This window comes from Pecten maximus, chromosome 12 (genome assembly GCF_902652985.1).
Source record: "Pecten maximus chromosome 12, xPecMax1.1, whole genome shotgun sequence".
NCBI lineage: Eukaryota > Metazoa > Mollusca > Bivalvia > Pectinida > Pectinidae > Pecten > Pecten maximus.
In genome coordinates, this window is record NC_047026.1 from 4,064,726 (window position 1) to 4,088,301 (window position 23,576).

Genomic DNA, 23,576 nt, shown 5'->3' on the forward strand with positions numbered 1-23,576 from the left:
TAGTAGTTGGTGGCCACTAGCTTACACTCACGGCTAGGTCCGCTAGTCGTTGATGCAACCTAGGAATAAAGGGATCCGAGTACTGCCCCTTGACATACTCCACAATGTACAGACGTCTTGCGAGAATTCTCCTTCAAGGGCCACTCTCATCTGACACTTTGCCAAGAAGGTAGAGAGTCAGTTGTAAAGAGTTCCTTTTATGGCGAGGTCAATTTTTTTTATTATAAGATTTCGGGGCCTTTCATTGTTACCGCTAGTTGTGTTTCACAGGAGAACTATGAACGAAATCCGTTATTTAACCATGTTTTTTTTTCTAGATGATTCAACATGTGCTTATATATGATGTGTTCTTACAGTTTCCATGGCAACGATGTTAGTGATACGGGTCTGTAGTTTTCTGCTTCGTGGCGGTCCCCTTTTTGAAGATGCAGGAGATGTTTGCACTGAACCACTCCCCAATGACAATGATCCCGTGTTTACAAAGCTTTGGCATATTGCTGCTAGGCCAGGAGAGATTTGTTCAGTCCTTTAAGATCCTGTTTGGAATATTATCGGGTCCAGATGCTTTGTGTAGGGTTTACTTTCCGGAGTAGTTTTGTTAGGCCATCTTTTGTAATGATTATGTTACCGATTCCAGATGTTGCTTTTTTGGTTGTTTGGTGTGCATTTTGTTCAGTTTCTTCTCTGGTGAACACTGATTTGAATTGTTTTATCAGATTCTCTGCTTTCCCTTTACTATCTGTTGTTAAGGTGCCTTTATGCTTTGGCGGGGAAACTCCATCCAATGTTGTCTTGTCGCTTTGACTGTATGTATTACCAGAATGGCTTGTTGATTTTGTTTTCCAGACCTTCTATGATAGTTTGCTTGATGTGATTCCATTCTGCTTCTCCTAAGTTGTCATTTGTATTCTTTTCGTACGTATCTATAATTATCTTTTATTTTAACATAAACTTTAACATCATCTGACATGTTTGGCTATGAACCTAACTTTAAAATATGTCTACTGTATGTGGATATAAGTGTTACTTTAGATCCCTTCATGTTGTTAAGAATCGTAATTGACAGTCTATGTAAGCATAGCTCATAGGTCATAGTATTTGACGTCCATGTAAGCTTGTGGCTTCTGTTGACGCATCTTCATGGTTGTACACTCATTTGCAGGTTGCGCAGAGGACACGTATACAACTTTTATATATATACATTAGTAGCAAGAAGGTAAAAACTTTACTGGATGATTGACCCAATGCTTATTGAACCTAGATTTAAAAGTATTAAGGGACGGGGAATCTACTACTGGTGTGGGAAGTTGATTCAATGTATTTACAATCCTATTTTTAAAAGCTTGGCCCCTAATATTAGTGTTGTACCTAATCTTTTTCAGTTTTTTTGGAATTCCCTCTAGTATTGAGGTTATCAAGTGTATGAATTACTTGTTGGTTAGATATGTCCAAATTGTTAATCAGTTTATAGGTTTGAACCATGTCTGCTCTTAATCTCTTATATTCAAGTGATGGAAGTCCCAGATGACGCAGGCGTTCTGGATATGAGAGATCTTTTAGTGATGGAACTAATTTTGTGGCCCTTCTCTGGATGTTTTCTAGTGACATTTTGTCTTTCTTTAACATAGGAGACCATGTAGTGATATTTGTTTCTAAATAGGGGCATACTAGTGACTTGAAAAGGTTCAGAAACATTTCTACATTTATACAACTAAAGGTCTTGAATATTAGGCCAAAATTTCTGTTTGCCTTTTTGACTACTGTGTTTACTTGCTCACTGAATTTTAAATTTTTGTTTACAAGTACACCGAGATCTCTTTCGCATGTTACTAGATCTATTTCATGTCTAACACCTAGTTGTGTTGTTTCATATTTATTTTCGTTTTTTTCTTGGCCCAAAAATAGTCGCAGATGCTTGCACTTATCCGAGTTTAGCTCCATTAGCCACTTATCTGTCCATTCACAGACTTTATCGATATCACTCTGCATGGAGAGATGTTCCATTATCACCTTGAATTGATGGTTTAAACAGCTTGGCATCGTCGGCGAACATTTTGATCTTGTTGCATAGTGAATCCTGTACGTCGTTGATATATATTAGAAAAAGTAAGGGCCCCAGTACACACCCTTGTGGAACTCCACTGGTAACCTTTCTGGTGGTTGAGTGCTGTCCGCTTACAATTACTTCCTGCGTCATATCCTTGACGAAATCTTGTATCCACTCCAAAAGTTCTCCTTTAATACCGTACACTTCTACTTTTGTTAACAGCCTTTTATATGGGACCTTGTCCAAAGCTTTTTTTAAAATCTAGATAAATGGCATCAATTTGTTGGTTTTTGTCCAGGGCTTCTGTCCAGTCTTCCAAAGTTTCTAAAAGTTGTGTTGTACAAGATCGCCCACTTCTGAATCCGTGTTGGTTAGTCGATAGTAGTTTGTTGTCTTCAAGATGTTTTACAATTTCATCTCTGATAATTGATTGTAGAAGTTTACCAACGACTGATGTTAAGCTGATGGGTCTATAATTTCCTGGATTTTTTTACTACCTTTTTTGAAAATTGGTGTGACTAATGCATGTTTCCATTCAGCTGGCAATTTCCGTGCTTGTATTGACTTCCAAAAAATAATTTCCAATGGTTTGATAATCTCATTAGCTGTTTCTTTGATAAGGCGGGGATGAATTTGGTCTGCGCCTGGAGATTTGTTGGCTTTAAGTTTATTTACGGCTTTTCGTATTTTGTTTCCTGTGATGACAAGGGAACTGATGGTGTTTTGTGTCCGGGTGAGAAATTCAGGAGGTTTGTTTGGGCCTTCGTCGACAAATACACTGGCAAATTGATAATTCAGAGTCTCTGCCTTTTCTTTGTCATTAGTTGTCAATTCTCCATTTGTTTTTTCTAGCTGTGTAACTTTATCTTTTGTTTTTGCTCTTTTGCGGACGTAATTCCAGAATAATTTGGGATCGGACTTGATTTTACTGGCCATTTGCTTTTCGTAGTGATGCTGTTGGCTTCTGATCGCTTTGGTTGCTTTGTTCCTAGCATCTTTATACTTTTTGAAGTTTTCAGGAGATTTGAAATGTTGATATTTTTTCCAAAGAGTTCTTTTTTTTTCTTATCACTTCTAGCGTTGTTCTGTCTAGCACATGGGTACCTTTCATGTTGCCTGGTCGTTCTTTGCTCACTGGTATATGGTGTTCAGTAACTATTGATAATGTATCAGCAAAATTTTCCAGGCTTCATCCAGGCCCATGTTGTCCATAACATCCCAAGTTACTGCTCGGAGATTGTGGCGTATAGCATTGTAGTTTCCTCTGTTATAATTTTTCTTTGAGTTTGGGGGTGGTGGTTCTTCACTAAAACAGGTGAGTTTAAAACATAATGACAGATGGTCACTGGGACCGAGGCCGGCATTGTACGAGATGTTTTCTATCATATTTTCCTCGTTGGTAAAAACAAGGTCGAGTAATGAGAAGCATCTGTTGTTTTGAATTATTTTTGTAAGGCGATGGCTTCGTATAACTTGTAATTACTTGTACAAAATGTTATCCTATTTTCCAAGTTAGTAAATAAAATATTAGTTATTAAAAATTTCGTTCTCTAGTTACAAATGGAAATCAAATGAAAATAAAATCAAAAGCCCGAGACGTCACAAAGGCAAAAATTACATTTGAATCTGCTCCGTAGGCTTTGTTTTGGCCTAATCAAATGGTCAAAATTATGAAAAATGCGGAAGTTTTATTGATTTTGTCTAAATTAGTGTAAGTAGGGAGTCTCCCTCCTATAAAAATTATGTTCAACATAAATCAATATCACTACATGGAAACTGAACAGAATTTTTAATGATGTATAACTGTGCTTGAAAACTAACTTTTATAACCGCCTATATACTGTACCGCAACGACTTCGACAGCTGCTTCAGTTTGTACCGGACAAAGTGAATTTTTGGTCTGGAAGAATTATTTTTGTTTTATTTTAAGTAACAGAAAATACACGTGCAACCCACCTTTATTTTGCCTATATTAAGTTGGTTTCCGAGTACGTATTCGGAAATCAATTCAATAAAGGCAATATAAAGGTGCATGGTTACTTCAGAGACATATCATAAAAAATGTTTTTTTTTTAAATAAATCATGTAAAAATACCCGTTATTTAATGTACGATGATTAAAGATATAAGCTTTTTGTTTATGACGATCGGTATATTAATATAATTCTATAAATATCCATAACGGTGTCATTGTGAAATATATTCCGGGTATTACACATCGTAGTACGGGTTATAATATTGTATGACGTTACCTTGAGGTCTCTCAAACGCTTAAATGAAAGGGTGGGAAATCAGTATCAAAGCGTCTTCAAAATCGAGATTTATTGTTGTCTTTTGCCATGGCATTTCGTAACATCGTGGTATAATTTTGGAACATACTTTTAGCGTATTTAAATATGTTGGATAGAGGCCAACTTTCGCATATTGTCTGCTATTATTATAACGATTACTCAATCGGATTCTATATAAGCTTTGAGGATGAGTCGAATCCACCACAAATCAAATATGACGAGAAAAAGTTTGAGACCGAAAGGTGAAGAAAAAGAAGACCGAGACGAGCACGGGAGCTCTCTCGACTGTCTGCCCGACGATGTATTGTACGTTATCCTGCTGAAACTGGATATACAATCTCTAGGTAGAGTATGTCGCACGTGCCGAAGACTGCGGAGCTTGGCGGAAGCGGATTTTGTGTGGACCAGACATGGAGAACAGAATACTTTGATTCAAGAGTCAAGCTGGTGTGATCAGAAACAGAAAATTGTGTATGTTTTTTTTTTCTGTTACAGTGTTCAACAGACAAACATTTGTTTGTGTGTGTGTTGTTTTTTTACTTTGTTTTGTTTGTTATTTAAAGGGGCATTCCTTGGTTCGAATAAAGTTTAGATCGTCAAAATGAAACTTACTGGAAAATATAATCTTTACATTAATAAGTTTAAGGCAGTTTTACTCTCAAGGTAAATCAGAGTTCTTCGAACATAAAGTCCTGAAAATTCTTAATTCGACCCGAAGTATCACTAATTAGTAATTACCACAAAGACATACAATATTTGTATACGAATTTTCGATGGAGATCCCAACCTAATTATACAATATACAAGTATAAAGATAGCAATATTTTACCTTCTGAGGGTCATATAGGGGACTCTATACTTCCTTAATTTCAATTTAAGTTACAGAAGGTACTTTTAAACCCATATATCAACCAATTGCAAGCAACAAAATAGAATTATGCTGGAATTCACTAATACATCCTTTCAGCTTAAATGTTTTGGGAAAACTGGAGAAAAAAAAACAAAAATCTCTCTGAGAAAAAAATGCAATTTTCACTGTAATATGATGTGATAATAATTGTTACCATATTGTTCTTTTACTACAGGTCAAAACATACTGAATGTTCATATAAGGAAAAGATACGTCTCTCATATAATTGGGAAGCTGGAGTTTTCCAGAGCACAGTGATTACACAGAATCCTGTAAAGTAAGTACCATATATATTATGTATGATAATATCTCCCATTAGTCCAAGTTTCTTCTGGCCCTAACACCAGACTGGGCCATTCTTTTCTGACATATCAAAGTCTTGCGTAGGGCCCAATACATCAAACCTTTATCTGTCAGGATGATTGTGCAAGCTATTTTCGTATAAAGGCCAGAGGAAATTCGGGCTAATATTTTATTATCTTTCGATGAATTCATAGGACCAGAATGTAAAAAAAAAAAAACACAAAAAAAAACAACAAATTTTCAGATGTGTTTTAAGACTTAATCAAACAATTAAACCAGAAAAAGTCATCAGTTTACTTGTGTTTCCTGTATTTGTCTCTTTCATTAATTATACATCAAGCAAATAAACAGTATTCTAGTCATGAGGATTCTTCAAAAAGAGCCACCTTGCTTTGGACTTTTGAAATAAGTCAATATTCATGGTGGAGAAAATGGTAAAGACTGTCCAAAATTCCTTTTCAAAAACTTAAAAACATACAGATCACCATTGTTGCACGTTAGCTAGGAGAAAAAAAATCATCAAGGAATGTTTTTATCTGACATTAAGTGTATACCTGGAAGAGGTAGGGCCGATGATGGAAAATGATAAAAAATGAGTTGAAAAAAAAAAAAAAAATTATGACGATACTTTGAAGACGCAATTAATCATAAATTTCTGGAGGTGTTCTTAAATCTTCGGCTTGGCGTATTTTTGTAATGTAATATTTTTAATGGTTTATTCTCTGTTTATTTACAAGTGATTAAGGAGATTTAGAAATGTTAACAACTGTTTAATATTTTTTTTTTTGTGTTCAGTATCAAAAATATTGATAACAAAGGCTAAGATGTGTAATAAATGTACTTGAGATGTACATAAATTTTATACAAAAGGGCAATAACTTCTGTGCTAAATTTAGAAAACAGATTATAATCAATAATCAATCAATTTCGAGTTTCCAATTATCGATTCTGAAAGTGAAACCTATTCCTATCAGGAATACCTGGTTATAAGCTCACCCATGTCCATATCAGTTTAGTAGAATTATTATTCCATTGTCTTGAATTTCAATAAGCCCAGCATTTACTTTGAGTGACGTTTTTTTGCGATGGGCCCTTGGACTTATTACAGAATGAATACAATAGAGATTCCTGTGGTAGTGTTTTTAATCACTGATGGTTGGTACTGTTTTGACTGTTAGACAGATGCCATGGCTGCGGTTTGACGAGACAGGACTGTGGGTATCTTCTGAGCAGCACATCAAATGTTTCAGCACCAGGCGACACCGAGGCCCCAAGCACCACCTTCATACACTTGGCGGAGTAAAACATGATGTAACACACTTCACACTTCAGGGGGAGTCTGTCATAGCAGGTTGTAGGTGTGTGTTCATCAAATAGCTTAATAAGTAGTTTGCTGGTCAACATATCGTCATCTTAATTAAACTTTGTAAAGGAGCAATATGCTGTGACTTGTATTGTCTCTGTCGCGTAACTGATGGAACATACACATGCTTCCTTAGCTGAATTCCTAGATAGTGTGTCCAATATCTGGGACCTTCCTTAGCTGAATTCCTAGATAGTGTGTCCAATATCTGGGACCTTCCTTAGCTGAGTGGGTAGAGCTGTAGAGTGTGTAGATTATCATATCCGATATCTAGGGCCTGTTCAGTCATGCAGACAAATTAAATCAGTTTGTCAATTTTCAATCATAACTTTATATCCAGGCTTAAATCTTGATGGAACTTCAGATATAAATGCAGACAGGCCTTGAAAGTCTTTTCCATGACTTGTCCAAAAGCTAAGAGAATATAAAACCTCTAGGTCCATCATTATTTCATAAACAAACAACTCTTGGTCCAACTAGTTTTTAAAAATGTTTTTACAATGATAAATGAAAATGGCCCTGGGTTTGAAGAAATTGTCATGAATGTATTTCCTTGTGTATTCCTTTCACACAGCAGTTGTGTGAAGACCCAGATTACTTAGTAAGGATTCAAAAGTTTTTAGCCTGTGAACATGTAAACTCATTATAGTTTTTGTATTTACAGCGATGGTAGTATAGTTAGGTGGAATAAGACATCAGAGAAACCCACATTCACATACAAAGTCCACGATGACCACATACATAAGGTGGATGTCAGAGAAAACCTTATCTTCTCGGGCTCTGCAGATAACACAATCAGAGTAAGTAAGAGTTATCCCCCCTGGATTGTCAGATAGAGCCCTATCTTTCATATAGTTGTATACAGAGCCCCAATCGATTTGCACTCTTCTCCTTCTTGAATATTACTTCCGGTGACTTGATTTGTAGCTCTTCTGCTTCTGGAAGATCTTCTTCCTCTTTCATCTTGAAGCTGGAAGATTTATCTTTCAAGATGGAGGCGACCATGTTTTAAGTGTGTGAGTGATGAGTTTCACTAGAGATGGATTTATAACACATACATGCACATGTTTGTGTCATAGTGTTTGAGAAAACTTAAAAACTTGTTTGTTTTGGGTTATATTCTTCCGGTTAACTCAATTTACATATAACGGAATTTGATCTTCTTAGAAGGCTTCTCTTCCGAGAAGAGTGCAAATCGAGTGGGGCTCTGGACCGATGTACAAATTAAATTTACATACACCACAATGGTGTTATAAAATCATTCTTTCATCTTACCTTTGTATGAATTTACTCATTAAAAGAAATAATTAGATATTGAATATTTAGGATACACTTTGTATATGATACCATTTAATATATGAAATTCAAACAGATCTAGCAACAGGAAAAAACATTTTCATTACATACAAATTCTGCCCCACAGATCACAGACACAGACCAATTGGCAGCAAAATCCAGAGTTGTGAAAGTGATTGAAGTAGAGGAGCGAGTGTGGTCAGTGGCCGTGTCTCCAGATGGCAGGTCAGTATCGAAACATTTCTCAAGGAAACAATTATATTTCAGTTATTCCATACAAATACATCTGGGTTTTTCTCCGGGTACTCCGGCTTTCCTCCACCTCCAAAACCTGGCACGTCTTTAAATGACCCTGGCTGTTAATAGGACGTTAAACAAGATAAGCCCTACAATGTGATTCAGCAATGCATCAATGAATTATATCACCTCTCTTACAGATATTCTATACCATTTCCTGAAACATAGCTAATACATAACAGTAAATATGAAAGTTAGAATTAGTTATTTTGCTATTACACTCCTAATTGGCCATGCGAGTGATTCAGGCCCTGTGTGCCTCTTGTTTATTAAATGAAATTACTAGGATATTGATGTTGGATTACACCTGGGTAAATCATAATTAACTTGATTTGTCAGAGCTAGTTCCCTTATACAAACATTTGAATATCATGTATATTGAGCACTACTTCAAATTTTGATTATGAATGACAGATTTTTATTTCAAATTGTGACAGAAATGGTCTTGAAAATCTAAATATTAAAAAATGATATGTTGCCACTCCAAATAACCATGTCATGAAAGTTGGATACAGATTTGTCCAGCAATATAAAGAAAGAAATGATTTTGTTTCCAGATGGTGTGTGGGTGGCACGGCCGCTAGTACAGATGAGACACCACCTTTGATAGTTTGGGATGTGGAGAGGTGAGTTCGTTAATGAATGATTACTTTGTGTGTGTGATTTATCAGCCCATGAATAGCCAGCATCATTTACAGGCAGAGTCTCTATGTAGTAGCTGGTGCCTACCTCACGGACCAACATGCTGTAGACCTATTATATATTATCGTATATATTGCTCAAACACATTACTACAATAGCAGGATAGTCTGTAATCTCTTAAGTTAAGCGATCCCCTCCTACCCCATATGAAAGTCAACCAATGATAAATTAAAATATTGATGCTAATTTTGATTTGGCAGGATAAATGTGGCCAACTTTCCTATAGAGGGGTCACTTTACCATTCAGGGGATCAAACCACAGTCTGTATCTACATTTTTTTCCATGCTTTTCAAACACGTGATGTAACATCTCAAAATTATGAATATCTTAAGTAAAACGTTCTTTCTTTCTTTTCTTTTTAAGTTTGACTAAGTTTTGTAACCTTGGAACACAGCATAAGAAAGGTGCCGGAGTGTTTGACATGAAGTTTGAGTCCCCGAACCTCCTTCTCACAAGTGGCTACGACACAGTTATACGACTATGGGACATGAGAACTCATACTTGGTGAGTATGACACGGTTATACACTTTGGGACATGAGAACTCATACTTGGTGAGTAAAGAATTATATAATATATTATATGCTTCATATTTTTATAGTTAATTGTGAAAAAAATCTTTATACCCCGTGCCACAGATAGAGAGAGGGGAATATACTATGATTAGGGTGCCTGGTGTCCTAGACAGTCCATCTGTCGGTTGGTGGTAGTTTGTCTGGAGCAAAAACACTCCTTACAATTTTTTATAAACTTTGGTACACATGATCTTTACCCTTTTAAGGCAATTGTGATTTTTTTTTCAGAATGCTATGCATGCCCCTTAATGCTATCAACACACAAACACAATTTATATCATTTATTCATAACATTTTCACAACATATCTTTAGTTTTGTAGATGTACCCAAGACTCGCGTAAATGACAATGTGTCTGTTTTGATAATATATACAGGGAGTTATGCCCCCTTCCACTGAAATCTTCTGGCTATTCCTACTTCTAACAGTCCAACATTTCAATAATAAATTTGTCCACAGAAGCTAAGTCAGTAGGAAGTTCAAGCCCCTTGATTATAAATATTTTGAATTTTGTATTTACAGTGTATGTACTGCATTTTGAATATTATATTTACAGCATTTACAGTATATGTACTGTATTTTGAATTTTATATTTACAATATATGTACTGTATTTTGAATTTTGTATTTACAGCGTATGTACTGTATTTTGAATTTTGTATTTACAGCATTAGACTATTTTGGATTTTGTATTTACAGCGTATGTAATTGGGTGGAGCCCTTTGATTATGCAAACTACTGTATCCAGTCGGACAACAACATGGCCATGTTCACGGGTACGGCTCGCAGCAGTATGACGCGGCTTTGGGACAAACGAAAGTCAAAACCTGTTGGCGTAAGTTATCAGACAAATAGTATATGTATATATTTCTGTTATACCTGTATATACCTAAATGTGAAGCATTAAAAAAAATCAAACATTATACAGTAATTATCTTTGACTGAGGTGTATATTGATATTTATTAACCCAAAGATTGTGCTATAAACATATACAAAACATTGATCCTTTGGGATATTTTCGCAGTACTTTTTGATAAATTTCTTAGGATCTTTTAGGACACATTGTCAGTCATACACTTGTATTCCTTTGGGATATTTGTACAATTTTTTTGGTAAATTTAATTAATTCTGTTTGGATATGCTGTCATAACTTGCATTCCTTTTTAAGATTTTAGGACATTTTGTTTTATCCTTGGGATATCAATACATTATTTTCTAGTAAGCTTGTGTTCTTTAGGATGTTTTAGATATACATGTATGTATGTGTTGTATTTGACAGATATACCACCCACCTGGCCGGAGACGAGATAGTCCAGTGTACTCAATCGCTTATGACACTTCAAAACTGTTTGTAGCTCTCGACCTCAGCATCCACATGCTGGATTTCTCTGTGAACCGATGAGGAAGTCATCAAAGTGATTTCTCTGTGAACCGATGAGGAATTCATCAAACTGATTTCTCTGTGAACCGATGAGGAAGTCATCAAACTGATTTCTCTGTGAACCGATGAGGAAGTCATCAAACTGATTTCTCTGTGAACCGATGAGGAAGTCATCAAACCGATTTCTCTGTGAACTGATGCTGAAGTCATCAAACCAATTTCTCTGTGAACCGATGAGAAAGTCATCAAAGTGATTTCTCTGTGAACCGATGAGAAAGTCATCAAAGTGATATTGTTCAGAGGTACACCATAATACAAGCCAGACTACTGTGAACTGATGACCTCAAATTGATATTCCGTAGCTACATCACACATGCCAGAGATTTCAGTTCAGGTAAACTGATTAAGAGGGCTTCTATCTGACATTTCATAGGTACAAGACATAATCTCAGACGTTGAAACCGAATCCTTGGAGAAAAGTATATAACGGAGCAAATATAGAGTGTATGTGTCATTTTTTGAAAACTCTGAATTTAAAATTACCGTAGACAAGATTTCAGAAATCGTATGCGCCAAAACATAGAAAATTAAAGAAATTTGTGAGTTTTGGTGGGTAATTTTGGAAAATATGGGGCAAATGGCCCCATGACCCCCTCCAGAGTTAACTCTGATTATGTCATTGTATTTTTTGTTTGCCATGCATGATGTCATTGTATTGTTGACGTGACCTCATTGTATTGTTGCAAGCACATGCTATCTGTGATACCCAAGTAGTTGACAGAGAAATCTTCAACAGGTCAAACAAGAGACAAATCTGTAAATGATATTTTTGTCAGTGTTATCTTTGTGAAGCGAGAATGTCAGCTTGTATCCTCTGGTAAATTATACTTTAATATTTATGAAATCTGTTAATAAATTATTTTACTGACTTACCTTTGTTTTGTTTTTTTCAGTATTACATATTTTTTATAGTTTACAGTGTGACAGAGTATTATAGTATTGTATTTTCCTGTCTCTGATTTGAAAGAGTTATTGCCCTTTATAGGTAACCTGAGACAAGTTCTCAAGGAACATGATTTAATAGAGTTATTGCCCTTTTTAGGTTACCTGAGACAAGGTCTCAAGTGACATGATTTAAAAGAGTTACATGTATTACCCTTTTAAGGTTACCTGATACAAGGTCTCAAGTGACATGATTTAAAAGAGTTATTACCCTTTTAAGGTTACCTGAGACAAGGTCTCAAGTGACATGATTTAAAAGAGTTATTGCCCTTTTTAGGTTACCTGAGACAAGGTCCCAAGGGACATGATTTGAAACAGTTATTGCCCTTTTTAGGTTACCTGAGACAAGGTCTCAAGGGACATGATTTAAAATTGTTATTGCCCTTTTTAGGTTACCTGAGACGAGGTCTCATGTGACAGGTCTATTCAAATTTCTCTTTTCTGTCATCCTACTGTGTCTGTCTGTAAACAATCTACATTTGTGACTTCTCAATTACCAAGAAGCCTAGTAGCATGCTGGAATGAAGGTTATAGCTACCAACTTTGTTCAAATGAATGACCTTGACATACTTTTAAGGTCAAATGATTCAAATGTGTTCATATGTTTAAACAATTTCTCAATAACCATGTTGCTCAGGGTAATAGTATAAGGCTACTAGGGATAATGGGATGAAGGGCTTCCAAGTTTGTACAAAGTAATGACCTTGACCTACATTCAAGGTCAAAAGGACCAAGTGTGTTAAAATAATTAGATGTCTCCTTCCCAATTAAGTCAAGAAACTTAGGGTCATGGCATTGGATTAGCATGCAGGCATGGATGAATAGCAATAACAAAATTGTTTAAAAGAATAAACTTGACATACTTTCAAGGTCACAGGAATGAAATATATTAAAATCTTTAAAAAACAGTTTCTTCTGAATAACAAGAGGCCCAGGGTCATGATACTGGGCCAATAACATGCTTTGATTTACTATCAAGGTCATACGGGTCAAATATGTTAAATCCCTGCTTAAAAGCAAAACATCATTTTTCAGTATAGTTCAGAGCTCTGGAGAGAGATAAGGTCCAATGACCTCTTGTAATCCTCTGTTAAGATTTCTCTCAGATTTTAATCAATTTTCGACATCTTGGTTCCCTAGCTATTAGGAATGATCTGTGTTGCATTACAGGGTGTCATGCAAAAATGAAAATTTTACGTAATTTCCGGTCTCTCACTGCATTCATAGTTGAAACCTCACAAGTTGGATATACAAGTTCTCCATTAAAACACAATACACAAATTAAATTTACAACAAAGATGTCCTAAACTGTCCGGGAGCATTGTCATCTTTAGAGCCCCACCTTAGTAAGGCGGTATTATATAGTAACAATTTGTGTTTCTGTGTGTGTGTCCATCCATCCATCCACCTGTCCATCCATCCACCTGTCCATCCATCCACCTGTCCATCCATCCACCTGTCCATCCATCCACCTGTCCCTCCAGGATGACATTGTGTTTCTGTGTGTGTGTTCATCCATCCATCCATCCATCCATCCATCCATCCATCTTTCTGTCCATCCAAGATGACATCGTGTATACAATATTTCATGAATCCCTTGACAGGTTTAGTATATTATTACACCATCGGTAACAGTATGATTCTACAGCTGATTAGATTTTGGTGGTTATTGAGCAAGGTTAAAGGTCAAAGGCCACACTTCACCTCTACACATTTAAACCACAGTAACAAAAATCTCCTAAAAGCGGTTTATTCATTAAAAAAAAATGTTTGAATTCTCATTATCTGCAGGAGTTAATGTATTGTAACTAAATGCTCGCATTTTGGAAATTTTCTTCCATCTTGTTCTGACAACTTGTTAAATACGAGCAGTGTACAAGACGTTAGGTTTGTAAAAAACCGTATTAGTATTGACTGATAAAACATGTACAAGGTAAATTCTGTTACCAACTTAAAGTATTGTATTCTTCAGGTACCTCGAAATTCACACTGTACTGTTAATCACCTATATTTCGCGTGGGATTTATTTTCGCGTTAATACTCGAAGAGAGTCAATCGCGAATTAAAATCCTTCGCGATGATGGGTGTCCAAGCTATGGTTTAACGATATAGGAGGCTTGCAGAGTCCTTCGTGAATTAAAAGTCATTTCTAGATCAGCGTTCGCTAAATAATGTATTCGCGAATATGTCTGAAGAGGTAAGTACGCGAAATAAAGTATTCGCGAAATTTAAGTGACTTGCAGTATTTAGAAGTAGGAGTTCAGTTCTTTTCACTGAACACATCCAAAAGTAATATTGGAGAAGAACGCCATGTGCTCATAATTTACAATAAATACAAACACATAGACCTATATCTTTAAATAATCTTCCACGCACTTCCAAAGACTACCATGCACGTTCACGCATAATCACACACTACCACGCATTTCCACGGACCGCCATGAACTTTCACGCATAATCACGCACTACCATCAATTCAATTTGATAACCACGGAGGAAAACAGTTGTTCTTAAAGGCAACTTAATTCTGCTATTAGCGCATTTGCTTTTGAAATACATTTAAATTATAATACTGCAAATGCAGAAGTTTGAATTTACTGGGAAGGAGGCTGACTAAGCGAAAATTTAACGCGCGAAAATATCCAATTTTACAGTAAATGGCTTGGCACAAAATCCCAACCCACCGTCCGTACATGTATTCATATCATCATGTTGGCTGGATTGGGGCCTTCGTTCTGTAAAATTTAATGTATCAATATGACTTGAAGGGTTCTGCTATTAGTTCTTGTCAAGGAGAGACAAAACAAAATAATAATGATAAAGATAATAGCAATAACAATGAAAAAAGACAAAACAAAATATCGATCGGCAATGAAATAAAAACTATATTCATTGAATGAATGCTGCAAATCACTGTTTGTACAAAGCATATCACAGGCTTCCTAGATGCAGTGATTAAAAATTGAGTTCTCGATATGTCTAAAAGATTTAATTTTAACAAGTGCATAGTTATATGGCATCTTATCTTATCATGGAAATCATATTAAATATTCAGTGGCGTAGGAAGCGGGGGGGCAGGGGGGGGGGGGGGCAATTGCCCCCCACTTTTTTCAGTGGGGGGCAAACATATCTTTTTGCCCCCCCCACTATTTGACATCCAAAATCTAAAAAAGGGGAAAAAACACGAATTTATATATTCATTTCGATAAATATCTGTATATTTTCGAACCGATAATGTTTTCTTGAAGGCAACGATAAAAACTGTATCTTGTACATCCGGAACATTCCGACCTTTATACTAGTATATCAATCCTCAGACCTGTGTGTCGGTCGTCTGCAATAGCCTGGTAAGTCAATATTTATATCTTAATACGAAATTTTGCTTAACTTCATCACATAGATTCAATAAGTTGATGGTAATTTGTGAAGTTAATTGAGTTCATAATGAGAACAAGACAGGTTGAGTTCATAATGAGAACAAGACAGAAACACAACATGAATAAAAATGCGCGGTTTTAACGTGAATAGAGTGATACTAATTACCGACAGGTACGAGGAAATACAAAAAAAAATTAGGCTCGCACCTACGGCGCTCGCTTTATCACTAAATTACTGCACCCCCCTTTCGATTGCTGATCCACAGGGGGGCTTCGCCACCCTGGGACCCGCTGGGCGGCCCCCAGACCTCTCGCAAAAAGGGGAAAAAAATCGGTTCGCGCCTACGGCGCTCGCATGATCACTTAATTACTGGACCCCCCCTTTCGAAAACTCCTGGATCCGCGCCTGATCCCGAATTATTGGAAATGTGCTATATTCATTTTCCGCGGAGGGCTTAGACCCCCTTGAACCCCCTATCAGGGCGCTGCCCTGGACCCGCTGGGCGGCCCCTCAGACCCCTCGTAAAAAAAAAAAAAAAAAAAAATCGGCTCGCGCCTACGGCGCTCGCATTATTACTAAATTACTGGACCACCCGCCCTTTCGAAAATCCTGGCCGGGCCTGGTGATTCATGATTTGCGTAAATAACTTATTTTGTACTACATCAATTATCAAAATTATCATGGGATGTTGAAATGATAATTATTGCCTAATTTTGCGGAAATGGCATACGATTTGTATAGTGCGTAAAATTTAGGGTTAAAAAAAATTTTGCCCCCCACTTTTTGACGACTTCCTACGCCACTGATATTGTAATCCCATTCGATAGCGGGATCCAGTTCTGAATTATTATCAGTCATTTACAGACATGCGCTCTCAACATTTGAAAAGATAATACCTCTTGTCCATGTAGATAATTATTTTGATCTACCTGTATAATCAAGAAGCGTTAATCATAATTTGAGCCTCCGTTTCGGCGCAATTTTCATCATGCAATTTTCCCGCCACTTTGAATTCCGAACGTCAGTAATATCGAGTTACAGATGCTGGTCTCCAGACTGTTAGTGTTGACATTATCGATTGTTCGCGACAAACAAGAAGGCTTATATATAGTAGCCATGGCGACCACGGGGATTTGATCAGCGAGTCTGTTTCTATATCTAGCGAATAAATGGAGAGTTATAAGACAGACAGGCAGGTGACAGCAAATTACAGGTAGAAGCAAACAGCTCATGGATTTTGATTCCGAACTCTGTGAAAACCATTTAGGTAAGTTTCATATTCCGTTGACTTGGATTATCGAATCTGCAATCGCCTTGTCATCATGTAAGACACTTTCGTTTTCATATTGTCACAATGTTATATAACACTCGAAGTTGGATTTATAAGCAGGCGTGTATCAGCTGCGTGAATGATTTTTGTGACGTCTTTACAAGATAGCATACCGCACCTGTGATAGTAAAATAAAAATTAATTCAAATACAAAATGTAATTCTGCCTTAAAATCGATAAAACGAGGCAAACTATGAACTAAAATATAGATTTGAATTGAAAACCTTGGAAAAATACGAAAATACAAAAATGCAAAATTAAAACCAGGTGCTACGGAGGAATTAACGTCTTGTGATTTATTGCCGACGCCCGCCATACAAATCTAGTCTAATCCTGGTTAAGTCATATTTTTAATATGAGAACAATGGTGTGACAACAGAACTGCGAGGCATGTCACCAAGAATCAAATACGTCTGACTTAATATCGCGTAAGGGAATAAAATTATTCCAGATACAATCATAATATCGGCCATGAAACTTTCCAATGGTTGATACCCAGGTCTAAACAATGGTATGACAGATCTATGACGTCATATCACAAAAATTACACGTTACCGAGTATGTCACGTCACATCAGATTACACGAAACACATGGGCTGCGGTTGCCGAGTGGTTGAGGTGTCCCGACACTTTAACGCTAGTTTATCACTAGCCCTCCACCTCTGGGTTGCGAGTTCGAAACCTACGTGGGGCATTTGCCAGGTACTGACCGTAGGCCGGTGGTTTTTCTCCGGGTACTCCGGCTTTCCTTCACCTCCAAAACCTGGCACGTCCTTAAACGACCCTGTATGTTAATAAAAAACAAACAAACACGAAACACTATATTCCTATGTACTTTCCATTCGTCGTTCGGGAGTCAAAAACGCTGTCACTGCAAAACACAAACTGTAGAAGGAAAAAAAACTGTATTTTCACTGAAACTCTAAAGTAAGATGGCATGTGATTTATAGCAAAAATGTTGTTTTCATACTGTTACTGTTATTTAGGTACCAGGTAGTGCTGATATCGAAGCAATGAACAGCGATTTTAATGTTGTTATAGTCGGTATGACAGCACGATGTAATGGTGGGCAAATGCCATGGAACCCGTTAGGGTTCCCATGCTACATTTGCCCACCATACATCTTGCTGCCATATCGACTATAACAACATTAAAACGACTGTTCATCATATACACTTGTATTTACATTTTTCTTGTCTTACCATTTTCGTCAACTTAACCGATGCATCTAATGGCCAATGAAAATTCGTGTTTTTGATCACATGATGAAAATGCAACTTTCCACTGGCTGATATATACAAACTTTTGAAAGGTGATGCAGCAGGGCAGGAAGACGGGTCAGGAAGACACGCAAAACTTTATTTTCATAAAAAGTGTAGCTACAAGGTTTTGACTTCCGAACGACGATATGTAGATGATTTCGGTTGTAAGCCAAGTATTTTCCAAAGTATAGCTTGTCGAACGAGTATTGGAGTTTGTTTGTTTTTTTTTTTTTTGTTTAGATCAAATACACGTCATATAGAAGTCTCTTTGATTTTAATAAAGTTTTTAAAGTGGTTTATGAAACGAACCACACAAGTGAGTACCACTTCAAGTGTGAAATCAGTCACAGATGTGCCCAATCAGGTCTATACGGCTTCTAGAACTCACTAGTGATGTATACAGCTGTTTTGTCCTTGTAAGATTCAGTGATGTTAGGGACATCATACAATTATTTAGTCCTAGAAGGACTTACCAGTGATGTGGGGGACATCATACAGCTGTTCAGCCATTCTAAGACTCATCAGTGATGTTAGGGACACCATATAGCTGTTCTGTCATTCCAGAATTCGTCAGTGATGTTAGGGATATCATACAGCTGTGTTGTCCTTTCAGGACACACGGTACTTATATATACGATGCGTCTTTTTCTTGTACATTTCGTCATTTATTTCATTACATATATGCTAAGATACTGATATAATCATCGTTCGGACATATATTTCATCAATAGAAATCATGCATGTTTCTGATGTCCGAACGAAGGAATGTCCCTTTAAAAGGTCTATGCGTATAAGCAGTATAATATGTTGGGATAAGCGTAAAAACACTTAATTTGGCGCAGTCAAATTTTAGCGAATTTCCAAATTTTAACAGATTAATGCAGTGATGATTTTTTTTAAAGAAACGTTTTCTTCAGATTGGAAAGTACGGTTTATGTAAAGATTTTTGTTACAATACTAATTAATGTTTATACGTGACGTCTTCATGACTAGTTATATATTCAATATAATAAATTCCCGGGTTGTGTTCACTTACAGTCTGTGCATACGAGATATATAAAGACTAAAGGCATTCGTTATCCTAACACTTCGAAGATGTTTTGTGATGTAATTCATGAAAATGTTTTCGATAATGTTCGCTAGGATGCTTTGTGATTTAATTTCACTACCCCGTATTTCACATTGAGAACGTTAAATTACAGGGTTTGGCTAACATTGTATTACATGAAATGTGTCGCCGGCAAGGCATGGAAAGCTTATCATTCCGAAACGCCTGGTCCCTATTTTACGGACATTTCCAACTTCAGGGAATCCAGATGTCCCATAGAAAGTCATAACAGAATTTTTAAAAGGATTTTTTTTCTTAAATTGTGATTGCCCCCGTTACGTCAATAATCGACAAACATAAATTCTTGTCTAGAACGTTTGCAATGTATTACAATACCAATTCTTCTGGTTCTCACAAAGATTTGTACTCTTGCGACCTGGACCACAAGGTCAAAGCATGTTCGTGCCAAGTTCCCGTGACGATGACCGCCATATTGAAACCCTCCAGGGATCAGTCCACTTGTTTCTGCTGAGCAGGGAATATATTGAGAACCAATAAATGTCTACTGCGCCATCTGGCGTCGAAATAGACTTCCGCATTCATCTTTGGGATTCATGCTAGCTGGTTTTCTGCCTTTTTTTTCTAAACGTGCTTCATTAATACATATTCACAGAAGGTTGGCTGTTTGTTGGTTAGTTTGAACTGTTAAAGCGGCTAATTAACACATTTTAGTTATAATTACGATGGTTGTTCGGAAATGGAAAAGTCTGATACAGGCGATAATTGTTGTTTCATTCGTGATAGGGGGCATTAGACGAGATGACGTCATTAATGGTCTACTCGGGACAATGTTCTCGCTTGATTATGTGGGTACAATATGTACATCCAGTGTTTGAGAACCTGCTACAAATTTACATCGTAAGTGACCTATCTATCTATCTATCACATCCGATCTCTGATCGGCTGGTCGATAAGTTTCCAGCAAATATTGGCGTTGATAGCGAGACTCAGGTGACCTGGACGTAGAATTGATTTCATAGGACAATGCTAATTTATCATCATTTACGGATTTTTTTAATGTTTCGAATTTGTTTATTATAACATCTCACGACTTCTGAATCATCTGTCTGTTTGCAGCCAAACTGGATATTATGGGGCGCCGTTTACGATTTATTCCCATTTAGTGATATCACAGTGAAGTTTGAAAATATATCACTTAGTCGTTTAAGGGACATCACTATATGAAGGGGCCGTGGTGGCCGGGTGGTTAAGGTGTCCCGACACTTTATCACTAGCCCTCCACCTCTTGGTTGCGAGTTCGAAACCTACTTTGGGCTGTTAACTGGTACTGACCGTAGGTCGGTGGTTTTTCTCCGCCTCCAAATTATGAAACGTCCTGAAATGACCCTGGCTGTCAATAGGACGTTAAACAAATTGTACGACACCAAACTAATCACTAAATGAGAATTAAAAGTAAAATGGCGCCCCATATACATTAATTAGCCCCCGAGCTCTATATGGTTTCTGTTTGTATATGTGTTTGCCAGTTTAAGTTAGAAGGTAACTGATTTTTCATTGATTTTTGAATAGGAAACCAATCAATGTCACGTTCTCAAAAAGAGAACAGGGGTAGTGTCAGACATGAAAAGAGTGCCCACGAAAATATAAAAACACCCCGAATAATTTATGAGTTTACAGTTATTGACCTCTGTATAACATTTGATTTACACAGTAATCACGTTTAATTCTCTGATCTCTTCCAGTATTTACCGCCAAACAAATTAGTATTATACAGTAGTTGAACGCCAGATGGCCTGATCTTTGACGATCATTCTAATTAAATCTATATCCTCATCGGTAACGTAAGTGACACGTGAGGACATTAATGATTAATTAATGGTTTTATGACACACCATCCAGTACTTAACCCCAGAGCCAGGGAACCAAGTACGACACAAACGGCTTTATCGGTAAGCGTTTACGAGCTCTTGTTTAAATATATAATTACGCTGTGGAATGGATTTGTGTTCATTAAATACACGACAAAACTAAAAGTGTCGTTTTTTCCTTCAAAAAGAAACGTTGTCGCCGTAAAAAGCGAAAACGCGCCACTTTTAGTCTCTAAAAGAGATATTTTGTTCATGAAAAATGTGCCAGTTTAGCTTTTATCGCGGAAAAACAGCAATTTTGTCTTTGTCGCCGCGAAAAATTGACGTTTAGCCCAGTAAAATGCACTAGCGACCTGTTTTAGAGTGTATAAAGGTCTAGAAATTCACTCAAGACTTGTGAAAAAAATGAACCTTTTTTCACTTTATCGCAGAGAAACAGCACCCTTTGTGTTTGTCGTCGCGAAAAATTCACCAGCGACCTGTTTTAGAGTTTACAAAGTTCCAGAAATTTACTCCGAGACTTGCATCATATACTAATACCTGGGAGGTTTTCCAAATAGACACGGAGTTAAACAATGCTATGAATTAATAAATGTTTTATAAAAACGTCCTATGGTCTATAACAATGCGTGTGTTGAGGTGTGTGTAACAGGCTAACTGTGAACAAGGTGTCCGGCTATAGATCACAACCAATTAGCTTATTATATATGCGCCAGGCGATTTGATCGTTTAGCAGGAACTGCTTGTAGATTTTAGAAAATGGTTTGTGGATTTTTGTATTGGTAGTTTATATTGGAGGTACTTTTCATGTCGGCCGATCGAGAGAGATCTTTTCTAACTGTTGTTAGGCCTCGCCATGGTAAGTATTTTTTTTATATATATAATTCAAATCTTGTGTGTTATGATATAAGAATATCTCCTTTCACAGTTATAGATATCGGGATCTTTCTAGACACCTCTATACAGGTTCAGACAATTACAATGGCGACATTAGTTACAAAACTACTGAAAACTCCTTCTCATTATTATTTGATCCAAATGACTCAAAATCATCCGTCATTTGTCTCTCCCTTTTAGATTACCAAATGTTCTCTCCGTCCCCAATCGCTGTATCTGCCATTTCCTACAGATGTGTTCATCGTCTTCCTATAATATTCACATCCTTTTCCTCCTCTGAACCCCTCCTCCACCATTCTCGTTATCCATATAAGTTTCCTCCCTTTTCCTCCCCTGAACCTCTCCTCCACCCGTTCTCGTTATCCCTATAATTTTCCTCCCTTTTCCTCCCCTGAACCCCTCCCCACCCGTTCTTGTTAACCCTATAATTTTCCCTAAATCACTCACTCACTCTTTCTCACACGACAAATCTCTACTCATCCAGAACTCACACCGTCTGTCACTTCTGATCTACACTATTCTTCCCTCACTCCGTCTGTCACTTCTGTTCTACGCTATTCTTCCTTCACTCCGTCTGTCACTCCTGTTCTACACTATTCTTCCCTCACTCCGTCTGTCACTTCTGTTATACACTATTCTTCCCTCACTCCGTCTGTCACTTCTGTTCTACACTATTCTTCCCTCACTCCGTCTATCACTCCTGTTCTACACTATTCTTCCCTCACTCCGTCTGTCACTCCTGTTCTACACTATTCTTCCCTCACCCCGTCTGTCACTTCTGTTCTAAACTAATCTTCCCTCACTCCGTCTGTCACTTCTGATCTACACTATTCTTCCCTCACTCAGTCTGTCACTTCTGTTCTACACTATTCTTCCCTCACTCCGTCTGTCACTTCTGTTCTACACTATTCTTCCCTCACTCCGTCTATCACTTCTGTTCTACACTATTCTTCCCTCACTCCGTCTGTCACTTCTGTTCTACACTATTCTTCCCTCACTCCGTCTGTCACTTCTGTTCTACACTATTCTTCCCTCACTCCGTCTGTCACTTCTGTTCTACACTATTCTTCCCTCACTCCGTCTGTCACTTCTGTTCTACACTATTCTTCCCTCACTCCGTCTATCACTTCTGTTTCTACACTATTCTTCCCTCACTCCGTCTGTCACTTCTGTTCTACACTATTCTTCCCTCACTCCGTCTGTCACTTCTGTTCTACACTATTCTTCCCTCACTCCGTCTATCACTTCTGTTCTACACTATTCTTCCCTCACTCCGTCTGTCACTTCTGTTCTACACTATTCTTCCCTCACTCCGTCTGTCACTTCTGTTCTACACTATCTTCCCTCACTCCGTCTGCCACTTCTGTTCTACACTATTCTTCCCTCACTCAGTCTATCACTTCTGTTCTACACTATTCTTCCCTCACTCCGTCTATCACTCCTGTTCTACACTATTCTTCCCTCACTCCGTCTGTCACTTCTGTTCTACACTATTCTTCCCTCACTCCGTCTATCACTTCTGTTCTACATTATTCTTCCCTAACTCCGTCTGTCACTTCTGTTCTACACTATTCTTCCCTCACTTCGTCTGTCACTTTTGTTCTACAC

At 37.3% G+C, this 23,576-nt stretch overlaps 1 protein-coding gene across 3 annotated transcripts; it reads left to right on the forward strand.

The window, feature by feature from the left end:
* The first annotated feature begins 4,366 nt into the window (after positions 1 to 4,366).
* Positions 4,367 to 12,091, forward strand: LOC117339628 (F-box/WD repeat-containing protein 4-like). Of its 3 annotated transcripts, none has more exons than XM_033901323.1 (10): positions 4,367 to 4,808; positions 5,423 to 5,524; positions 6,729 to 6,908; positions 7,578 to 7,713; positions 8,337 to 8,434; positions 9,064 to 9,132; positions 9,573 to 9,713; positions 10,480 to 10,615; positions 11,061 to 11,184; positions 11,221 to 12,091. In XM_033901323.1, exons 1-9 carry the CDS (start codon positions 4,525 to 4,527, stop codon positions 11,181 to 11,183), a joined length of 1,269 nt encoding a protein of 422 aa, XP_033757214.1. In that variant the 5' UTR covers positions 4,367 to 4,524; the 3' UTR covers position 11,184; positions 11,221 to 12,091. The 3 variants fall into 3 exon arrangements, with proteins under 3 accessions (XP_033757214.1, XP_033757215.1, XP_033757213.1); XM_033901324.1 differs by having other exon boundaries at positions 11,257 to 12,091; XM_033901322.1 differs by having other exon boundaries at positions 11,061 to 12,091.
* The last annotated feature ends 11,485 nt before the right edge of the window (positions 12,092 to 23,576 follow it).

What these genes read in the sequence shown, in the direction of transcription:
- LOC117339628 (XM_033901322.1), top strand. Translation starts at nt 4,525, where the DNA reads ATGAGTCGAATCCACCACAAATCAAATATGACGAGAAAAAGTTTGAGA. An exon ending in ATAGTTTGGGATGTGGAGAG is followed by an intron (nt 9,133 to 9,572) that starts GTGAGTTCGTTA and finishes TTTCTTTTTAAG; the next exon opens with TTTGACTAAGTTTTGTAACC. An exon ending in GACATGAGAACTCATACTTG is followed by an intron (nt 9,714 to 10,479) that starts GTGAGTATGACA and finishes TTGTATTTACAG; the next exon opens with CGTATGTAATTGGGTGGAGC.